The sequence below is a fragment of the Hydractinia symbiolongicarpus genome, chromosome 10 (assembly GCF_029227915.1).
Source record: "Hydractinia symbiolongicarpus strain clone_291-10 chromosome 10, HSymV2.1, whole genome shotgun sequence".
NCBI classification, from domain to species: Eukaryota; Metazoa; Cnidaria; class Hydrozoa; order Anthoathecata; family Hydractiniidae; genus Hydractinia; species Hydractinia symbiolongicarpus.
The window spans coordinates 16,057,922-16,068,222 of record NC_079884.1 but is presented as its reverse complement, the minus strand read 5'-3'; the positions used below and the strand labels follow the sequence as shown (position 1 = coordinate 16,068,222).

The window sequence follows — 10,301 nt, the reverse complement described above, 5'->3', positions numbered from 1 at the left end:
ATGTTATGGCCGCCACCCCGCGAACAGAAAATTGTTCTGTAGTCGATCAGATGCATAATAGTATAATCGTTAAGTTATTCATGGAAATATAAATATCCAATAAAAAAGCTTTTAAAAAGGCAAATGTCTCAATTCAAAAGAGCTATTCAGAGACAATATCAAAATTCTTAAAATTCTGCTACATAATTAAGGGTGCCAAAAGAAAATTTTTGCCTAGCTAATAACTTAAGTTAAAATTGTACTGTCCTCTCTCTTAAGTAAACCCTGTTTCATTTTTGAAGAGCTATCAGTGGCAGAAACGTTTTTTATTTTAAAAATTTTATTCAAATTTATTCTAAGTTCTTGAGAATTTTTATAAGCAACCTTTTAAATTTAGCAGTTTTAACAAAACCGGGGAATAAAATCTTTTGTTTTTGCCCAATAACTTGAAGATCCATCAAAATGGCGATAAAACTTGTTTCAAGACATTATTATCTGCCTTTCAGATGGGTATTACAGTACTCTCCCCCGTGCATCGTGGTATGATGTGAATTACAAAAAAGACATCAACAAAAACTACATGAGAAAATACTTGGCATACACAGTTAAAGTGGAGGTGGGTAATAAGAACGCGACAACTGTAAAACGGAGAAAGAGGAGAGCGACTACGAATAGCACAAACGAGCTGAATTTCGATCTTGAAATAGGGACGCAAACTGAATGTCCTTCGCCAAGAGACAAAAGTATCCCGTGCAATGGTCCCGTGCAACCTGGAGTCACATACAGGTAACATGCGATATTTGGCTCAGCTCATGCGATAATGGTCGCGCAACGCACGATGTGTTTTGCGTGGGGCTAATTCTTACAAATGTTTTCTTTAGGTACCAGTTATCTGCCAAATTGGAGGGAAAAGATGTAAGCACTTTCGCTGCAAATTCGACAGAAGGTTATTCTTTATATCCTACATCGTTTATACATCAAAAAAATCATAAATTTATTATTTCAGTAGCTTTCGTTTTTGTTTATTTGTTTGTTTGTTTTTGTGTATCTGTTTGCTCCCACTCCTGCAAGGTTTTGTTTGTTTGTAGCTGCTGCAATTGTTCAAGTCACAACAAACCTACCGTCAACAAACAACAATTCTGGCAACGCCTATTACATTCTTGGGTTGAGTACATTGGGCGTTTTACTTATGATGGCGTTGATGGCGTTAGCTGTTCTACTTCTACATCCAAAGTATGCAGAATCTTTTTGTTTCAGTTTGTATTGCAACACCTTTTTGTTAAGTGAAAGGATTCTTTTTACCTTCCATGTTGTGTATGGAATCCTTTTCTGACATTAATAGAGTCATCTGTAGATAACTCTATTAATGTAAGAAAAAGACACACCTATGCTAATTGCGTTTTACACATCAAAAGTGATATCCTAAGATAACTTAAGATATTTAGCATCATCACAAAACGTCACCTCCGTGACGATAGGCATGGATATGCAGGTCATAGCTATTAAACGGGGGGTTAGAAAGGAAGGAAAGTAATAGTGTTAGTTTTTTATATATAAGGACGGGGGGACGAGGTTAATACTTAGCATACGAAAATGTTTACTTTTTTTAACCTATTTTTTACTAAATGTATCTAAAAAGAAGTTCTATATAAATTGAAATTTTAGGAGCTAACTTATTCGCTGCTTTTCTTTTTGAATCTGGCGCTAAAGCGCTAATTATTGTTAGGGTTGATTTTTATCACATGCTTTTCACTTTCGCGTTATTTTTTAGCTTCAATAATTTCGTTTATTTTCATTTAGGAAAAACTATTAAAAAACTATAGAATAGAAGAATGGTCTTCCTCTTAGATTTTTTGAAAAGAGCACTTCTTTGTCGCAGATTGCATTATAATTTTCGCGCTCACATCCCACTGGTTGCGAACTTACTTCAAAACCACGTTATCCATATATAACAATTATATCTATATTATAACCCTACCGATCGATAGATTACTCTATTAGTGTGATTTGAGAATTCCATAGTTGTGATGTCACAGAGATGGCACGGTGTAATGGTTATGCTGAACTCAAATTTCCATTTAAGAGTTAAAATATTGTTTTTGAACACATTACTTAGGATTTTCTTCTACATACTTAGTCAAAGTGATTTAGTTTCTCCATAACAGTACCTTGCGATTTCCAATAATGTTTGTGACCTGTGGTAATTGGTCGTGTAGTGAAAATACTTTTGACTTGTTTTGCATAGAAAAACAAGTCAAAGCTTCAGTGTGTTAAAAATTTTTCACCGATGTTTTTATATATTTCTTTAACCCTTCAGCATCTGTTGTGTCGAGACGCATAAAGCAATCGGCTATCCCCAGCCTATGTAGCGTTTTCTGTCCTGTCACAATTTTATTCTTTCGTTGCTCACTGGAAGAATCAACACAAAAGGTAGAATTCAAACTTTATCCTAAGAAAATTTATTTTGTGCAGATTTGCGAGTAGTTTTTTGACCTATTCAGATGGAGTTTCGTTTGCTATGAGAAGAAAGACAACACACCTTCTTCTGCGTTCACACTTCCCTTGCAAATTAACGAAAGGTTAGATAAGAAGTCAAAAGACGGTTCGTTCAACACCATATCGACGATTGGTTTTGAACCTTTCTTCGTTCCAAGAGCGAAAAAGAGAAGAACATTGAACGATACATCCGACTCTGATTATATTCCTCGTGCTGCGTAAGTTTGTCTTCGTCCAGCATATTGAAAGATAAATTTTATTATGTGCCAAGTTTTTTGTTGACATTTTTTTGTCTATCGAGAAATATTTCATTCGATGACTACTAAGAAGATGTACAAGGATTTACCCACACGTTAATGTAGATTACTGGTCGAGTGTTTTTATGTCTAGCCATTGTAAACTCGCGCTTTTTGACCCCTCCCTAAAACTCAACTATGTATCAAGGTCGGATTAGATTGTTAATGACTTGATATTTCTTTTCTTGTTGTAAACTGGCCTCATTACTTTATTATAGACGATACAACAGTCCCATCTATAATATCACCACTTCTTCAGAATCTCTCATGTCTAGGTAAGCATCTTCTGACTTGTTTGTTAACTTTGGTATTTTCCTACAGTTTGTGGTATCACAATTTGAATGTTAATTGGTCCAAACTTTGTGGGTTTATATTTCCATCGGTCCTAACTTTCCTCACACAAGATTTCGTTACGTAGCTATGGTCGACTAAGAAGTTGGTCCATTTTCGAACTTTTATTATTGACTTAGATAAGGGTGAATAACTTTATACATGTTTTGATAAGCACCTTTTCCAAATTAAGAAACTTGTTTTGCAACGTTTACGCCTTACGTCCATTTTCTAAATAGTTTCCCTCACTTAGCAACCGTCAGACTGTGGCAAAGATTTTTCTTAAAAGTAACTCACTGTTGACGATCACGATCGAAAGGGTCAGGTTCGGGTTCACAATGCCGGTACGATGTCTGCAAAAATAATAACTAAGCTACCAGCTAAGCAATCGAGGGTAAAAGCAACCTAAGGCCAGACCCATTGGTTAATTTTACTAAAGTGTACACAATTTTATTCGGAAGCTTTAAATATCAGGATTAAAAAAAAACGTTCTAGCTTATGCCTTATACACACATCATTAACTATGCCAACTTGCCTTGTGTAATTATACTTTAATTTTTTGCTGTTTTTTTAAAGCTAAAACGATACCATTTCATCTTATCCCAACATTTATGTTTTTTTCGAATACGCATATATCCCTGCCTGTTTTTAAATTTTCACTTGCTTAAAAAAACATGTATTTCTTTAGACAATCAAGTGGGAGGAATTTAATAAGTCTATGGAAAAATCGAAACAGATCACGTGGTAAGTTTCATAACGATCTGAACTATCTGTAAATCGAAAGAAATTATGTAGCCTAACTAATGAGAACCCTTGTAAAGTAAAATAAATAGTAAGTGATCGCCTTCCAAAACTACGACACTCAATCAAACACATTTTTTATTAGACTATGTTGTTTTTATAAGCAGTTTAAGCAAGCAATCTATTTATTTTTCCTCTCATACGCCCAACGATAGTGTTAGTTAGGTGGATGCCAGTTTCTTATTCAATTAATTCCAACGGTTTGTCGTTTTTTTGTTTAGCATCAAAACAACAGCAGAACACCTTTGGTCCAACAAGTCCTTATTATGGTCAAAGTTCATCAACTTTTGATTTGGACCCTACGCGTAAGTTCATTATTCCTCATCATATCACAGTGCCTGCTCGAATTAAAAATGAACTTTAATCATTATATATTGTTCAAAGCTATGATAAAAAGATCCAGACCCTTTTTTTACTTTATATTTCTTTAGTACCTGTCAGTATTCAACCACGCCCAGTGACAGGGCCTGGCACAGACTACGAAGGTGGCAGTCGCATCGCTTCCATCATGAAGCATTCTTTGGAAAATAAATTATAAAATCGACATTGAGATTGAACACTTCATTCATCTTTATTATACTACAAATATTAGCATCAAAAAATATTTTATAACAATTAAAACACTTGACTAAATAAATATATACAATTAAAAACACCCTTCTTAATTTCAAATCAAACTATACCCAGTGTAAAAATTTCACCTCAGTGCATGCGAACGAATAGTGACTAGCAATTAAAAATTGAAAGCATACGTTCGAGATCGTGGAACGCTGCAATATTGCAACAGTATAATTATAGAATACAGAATGTAGCTGTAGTAATTACGCGAAAGTATAAAAATAGTTGTCTTTTACGTGTTTTTCGCGGGTATATTTTAAAATCTACTTATATATTTGACAAATATAAATACAGTAATATATACGAACTACTTACATATGTGCGGGAAATATAACCGCCGTATTACATTCTTGCAACAGTCAACAGCCACGTGTAAATTGTCAATGAAATCCAAGCAACAGGCGGCAAAATTACAACGCCGGGACGGCATCAATATCGTCGGAAAAGACATTGGCGTACGTCGACTTTAAAAATTGTACGTAGTTTTGCATGCTTCGTGTAGTGCTGTTGGCTTGTTCAAGACGATCACGCATGTCTTGCAGACGCGAATTAAATTTTCGTTCCGCCTAAAAATAGAAGTTTAAATATAGTATAAGAACTTGTGCTTCACATCCCATATTTCGATGTCGTCAGTAAGATTTTAAAACCAAAAATATATTTTTTTTAATAAATATTTAAAGGTGCGAAGGCTTTGTTTTAAATGCAACACAGAGTTTTAACTGCGAATTTCTGTTTATTTCGGGAGATCAAATCTCAGACTTGTGTGCTACAACAAAATATGTCTCAAAAGCTATTATTCTTTTTACAATTGCTGCTTTGGATCTTTTTTCTTTCCTAATTACTTCAGGATGGGTTGGCACTTATAAATTGCTTGGTATAATATGTAAAAAAGTTTTTCATCTTTAAGAGTTTACTGTATTTGTATACCTCTTCCTTGTTGCGTTTCAACATTTCTGTATTTTGAGTGGATCTCGAGAGCTGAGCTTCTAAATCCATTATTCTTGCTTGGGCAGAGCGTTCCTAAAAATATTTTTGAAGAAAATAGAATTATGTGCTTTCCACCACCACGTTAAAATACAAAAACATTTACTCGTTCTGAAAATAGAGAGGATGTTCTCCTGCTACAAAATATGACATGACAAAAAACTGTCCCAACCACACACCACGATGCAATTTACCTTGGCCAGACTCTTCTCACGTTGTGATTCAGCTTGCTTCTTTGTGTCATGAAGTGCTACTTCTAGTTGTTGAACAAGTCGCTCATTTTCCACTCTTTGGTCGTCCAATCGGTCCTTTTAAAATTAAGATACCGCGATAAGTAAAAGCATGTCAAATTATTATGGCAAAAGTTCGAAAATCAAACGCGAAAACGCTGACGCTAGAATCACTTTTAAATAATACAAGAAAAAATTAGTTTGATTTTGTAATGAAGGGATTACAAAGTTATGATGTAGTTACTTGCAAACTTTGAACCGCTTCATCTTTTCGACCGAGTGATAAAATTAATTCGTGATGCGAGCCATCAGTTTCTTGTAGTTTTCTAAAGCAGAATTAAGAGACAAATGCGAGAAACCTACTCAAGACGCTGTAACACTGTTCCCATTCCCTGACCACTTCGCAAAATCGCACCACAGTCGCATACCTGTTGTACAGATAGATCTTTACAACAGCGCGTTATGCGATTATGGTAACATTGCACATCTGACGCGAGACAATCGTGCGTACAACACTAGACACAAGTCTTAAATTCAACACGACCTTCTTGCTGAATATCAAACTAGTTCTATCTCTAAACGTGTCGATACTTATCTTCCCTACGATGAGTATATCCACCCACCCACTCACCCGCCCTATATTCCGAGGCTACGCAATATCAGCAAATCATACATTACCCCTTTCTTCCACTAAAGTGTCTGAGTGCAATACAAACTTTTATATAAAATTCTCTTCAATCACATCTGGTATTGATCACCAAAGGAGACAAAACAACACTGATCTATCGAATAAAAGATTATTAAAAAATAAAAATAAATACTTCTCAAACGCTTGTAACTGATGGTCGAGCAATTTATTTTCGTCGTTTTTATTTCGATATTTTTCACGAAGGTGGTCAAGCTGTTCGCTCTGCACTTCAACCTGCATGTTAGAAAAGTGGTGTAAAAATAAACTTAAAAGAAGTAATTTGACGGGAAGAATATTTGACGGACGACGAAAGCTTGCTTTGAAAAGAAAACATAAAAGATATTTTTTCTTTTTAAAGTCAAGAAAAAGCAATAGTTTTTCACACAAAAAACCATAGACGGAGGTAAAAAAATCAGTCGTCCTCAAATAAAAAATAAAGAACTTTTTCACAAAACTTTTTACCAACTTAAAATTGACGGTGAGCAAATAAATTTGGCGGGAATTTAATATTGCGCGATGTTAAAAAAACTTTTTAAATTTTAGTGCAAATTTAATTTTGAGGCTTTCTGTAAAAATTTTTCCCCTTAATGTACTCGCGACGTTCACCATGCTCGTCACTTCGCCCCGGATGTTTATTAAATTTTAAACTATCTGCGGGGCGTTTTGTTGAGGTTTCACACCACAGTTGGGTATTTGAAATCAACATTTTCGTGCCACAGTCAATAGTTAGAGAGTAAATAATAACACCAGGTTTTTGTGGGGAAAAATAAAGCACTTAGAAAAGGTATTTCAAATATAAAAATGCACCGTCATTCATGAAAATACACATACTGTCAATTACATACACACCTTGTGGGTTAACTCTGATAACAAGTGCGCATGCTCATTGACTCTTTTTTCAGCAGAAGAAGCTCTTTCTTGCGCATCCTGCAGACGAATTTCAGCTCTCTATAAAGTCAAGTAATCGAGACGTCAGTGGATATAGAAAAAACATCTGTGACAAGCATTCCGTCGGAATTCATTGAATGAATCTACATTCCAAGAATTTCATCAATACAAAAGTTTAAGACAGCAAATAAAAAAATTACATATTAGTATGGTGAGAATATGAAAACGTAACGAAGGAACAATTATTTATAAGATAGATAACCATGCATGAACAACATGCAGTTGCCGCTCGATATGTGGAACACCGGAGAAGGGGAATTTTCACTAAATGGAACCATGTTCTCTGGTCCCTTGGGTTTGCCTTATCAAACTCTCCTAATTTTTTGGGACAAGTCGAACATTCGCTAATTGGAACCAGTTTTGTAGTCCCTTGAGCCAAAATACACCCTCGTAACTGGAACTTTTTCTGGATTTTCAAAACAAATTCCGGAATTCCAACGTTTAAACGCGTTTTTTTACATTCGAATCACGAACTTTTTAAAGCTACACGTGCGTGGTGACACAATACAGCTAATTTCCTGATGGTAAAATGGCGTCCGTACAAGCATCGAAAAAAATTATTTTATCTAAACGTTTCTTGATAAAAAACAACGCCTTAAAAAAGAAGGAAGAAGGTCAAAGCTGTATTTCAACTGCTAGAAATATGGTTTCGCAAATACACAATATCAGGTTGAAAAAAACAACAACATATATTAAGTGATCGATAAAAAAATAATAATAAATAAAAATAAAAAAGGAATCAAATCAGCTACTTATGAAGTGTTAGATAATTCTATATTATAATGCTCGTATACGTCTGTCCGTCCGTCCGTCTGTCTGTCACGCAAAATGGTAGCTTAGCTGCGACGGGCGAACCCGTGGATTTTTCCACGGGCTAACGACTAGTTTTTTACTAGTGTCAGATAAAGCAATTTACAAATGGTTCGTTTTAAGAAAACGAAAGCGAAGACAATATAGTTCAAGTGACTTTATAAAAGTAACTCATAAATTGGATTCGATATGTCTTATTTTGCTCCCTTCTTTTGAACTGTATTTGTAGGGCTTCTTAATTTTTTCCCAAGAACTGCCTTTTTTAACGAAATTAAATTTTTTCGAAAAAACTTCGGATAGGTGGAACATTCGGTAAGTGGAAGCATTCTTTTCGGTCCCATGAAAGTTCCACTATCGAATGACAACAATTTTTGCGAAGACATTTCCATAAGGTTTCAAGTTAACAACAGTGTAATAAAGCGGTAACAAAAAGAAATGTGCCACGACGCATACCTTCAATAGATCAGGGTACGGTTCCAATTCAAGTAACTTACTTTGAAGGGTACTACGAACCTAAAAAGAAAAGAATTACCTGACGTTTCCTTCCGCTTCAAATGTCACCAAAGCTTTTCACATTACTTTGTGTAGAAAAATGACACAAAGAATTTACGGCAGTTCAAAAGGAGCAAGAACAACGCAATTTTACACTTCTCGCAGAATAGCAAGTATTCAAAGTGTACCTCGTTTACTTCGATCATGCTCTCGTGAATTTTCGTTTGCAATTCTCGATCTTGTTTCTGTAGTTTTTCACGAAGATCATCGTTTTCCGTTCTGTATCGTTCCAACTGCATTTTGTAGTCTGCAGCGAGGCCTTCGTATTGCTCGAGTGCGGCTCGTAACTGTGTAAGCTCAACATCGGCTGCATGAAGCTAAAGAGGAGTAAAATGAGAACTTTCTTAATTTCATACACTATCACACATTTTCTTGGTATTTGTGAAACACCTTCTTAACCGTTACTGATGAAATTCTAAGATCAGATTTATATTTTAATGCGTAGGTATACTTTCAGAGAATCAACTGGTGGAAACAGGAGCAATTCAGTTACCAGTACCTACCTTAGTCGTGATTGTTTTTTCGGAGTTGTAAGCGTTTTCTTCCAGTGCTTTTAATTCTTCCTACACCAAAAATAACACAAGTTATTGTTTACAACTTGGTACTGTCAGAGACTCCCACATAAAACATTATTTAAAAATTCTCATGCACGAAAGTGTTTTTCCTTAGACAAAAATAATTTTTCCAAGTTGTTTATCGTATGTTGGTGTTATATTAGCTGATCATTTCATCGCCACATAAACAAACACGCAAACAATATCAATGTGAAGTGTAGCTATGAAGTTCTAACATACCATGGTACACACTTAAAATCAACTCTTTATTTTCCTAATAGCCTTGACATTTTTTGACTTAGTTCCCTGACATTCGCTTCATTGTTTCAGCTATTTTGGGCTTGTACAGACATTTATTGGAACCTTGGATTACCCAAGCATGATGATAGAACACACAAAAACTTGTATATATTTTTGAAAAAATCTTGATAGGTTCTAAATATTATCTACTAAAGTTCCACTATGCATGAACTAAGGCATAAAAGGCTGTATATGTTTTTAGCCATTCAGCTTGGCGTATTGGATGTTTTACAAGTTTCATTTTAGTTGTTATAATTATGTTTGATAACAACAATTACAAGTCCTGGAGCTAAATGATGACGTCATAATTTCGCATAATTAGCGATACTTTTTGCAATACCTTATCGCTAAAAAAAGTTTCAATAACGTTTCAAGTGAGCGTAGCAGAGGTAAAGGAGGAGAAAAGAATGAAGCAGAAGTTGAGAAGTAAAGCAGAGAAAATGTTTAATAAAAGAAAAAGAATAAATAATCATCGAAATTGACTGATTTATATACTTGTCACTGTCTGTGTTGTTTTGTTGGAAGAAAAAAAAAAGGAAATTAGTCGGCAGAAAGCTAAAATTTAAATTTTGTTAATATTTAAAAAATGAAAATAGCTAAATACTGCCCGACATTATACTGACGTAAAAAAAAATTTGTCAAAATCCCTGATGTTTTGCTGATAGAGCAGTGTGTCCTGCAATCAAGCTAATAAAAACAGCTAAACAAATAGTGC

General features: G+C 34.8%; 2 protein-coding genes across 6 annotated transcripts in view; one reads left to right on the top strand and one right to left on the bottom strand.

Moving 5' to 3' along the window:
- The window catches only part of LOC130612636 (protocadherin Fat 3-like), a 46,840-nt gene extending 42,259 nt beyond the window's left edge, over positions 1-4,581 (top strand). For all 3 annotated transcript variants that reach the window (XM_057433980.1, XM_057433979.1, XM_057433981.1), the window contains 8 exons: positions 486-765; positions 861-925; positions 1,068-1,212; positions 2,481-2,693; positions 2,990-3,046; positions 3,790-3,845; positions 4,124-4,207; positions 4,334-4,581. In XM_057433980.1, coding sequence (XP_057289963.1) covers positions 486-765; positions 861-925; positions 1,068-1,212; positions 2,481-2,693; positions 2,990-3,046; positions 3,790-3,845; positions 4,124-4,207; positions 4,334-4,440 — 1,007 coding nt within the window. In that variant the 3' untranslated portion in view covers positions 4,441-4,581. The remainder of the gene's footprint in view (positions 1-485; positions 766-860; positions 926-1,067; positions 1,213-2,480; positions 2,694-2,989; positions 3,047-3,789; positions 3,846-4,123; positions 4,208-4,333) is intronic.
- LOC130612638 (outer dense fiber protein 2-like) overlaps positions 4,449-10,301 on the bottom strand; it is a 34,860-nt gene continuing 29,007 nt past the window's right edge. For all 3 annotated transcript variants that reach the window (XM_057433984.1, XM_057433983.1, XM_057433982.1), the window contains exons 13-21: positions 9,236-9,295; positions 8,861-9,049; positions 8,634-8,693; positions 7,272-7,370; positions 6,556-6,656; positions 5,979-6,060; positions 5,699-5,812; positions 5,448-5,540; positions 4,449-5,086 (exon numbers count right to left, since the gene is read on the bottom strand). In XM_057433984.1, the coding sequence (XP_057289967.1) occupies positions 4,931-5,086; positions 5,448-5,540; positions 5,699-5,812; positions 5,979-6,060; positions 6,556-6,656; positions 7,272-7,370; positions 8,634-8,693; positions 8,861-9,049; positions 9,236-9,295 (954 nt within the window). In that variant the 3' untranslated portion in view covers positions 4,449-4,930. The remainder of the gene's footprint in view (positions 5,087-5,447; positions 5,541-5,698; positions 5,813-5,978; positions 6,061-6,555; positions 6,657-7,271; positions 7,371-8,633; positions 8,694-8,860; positions 9,050-9,235; positions 9,296-10,301) is intronic.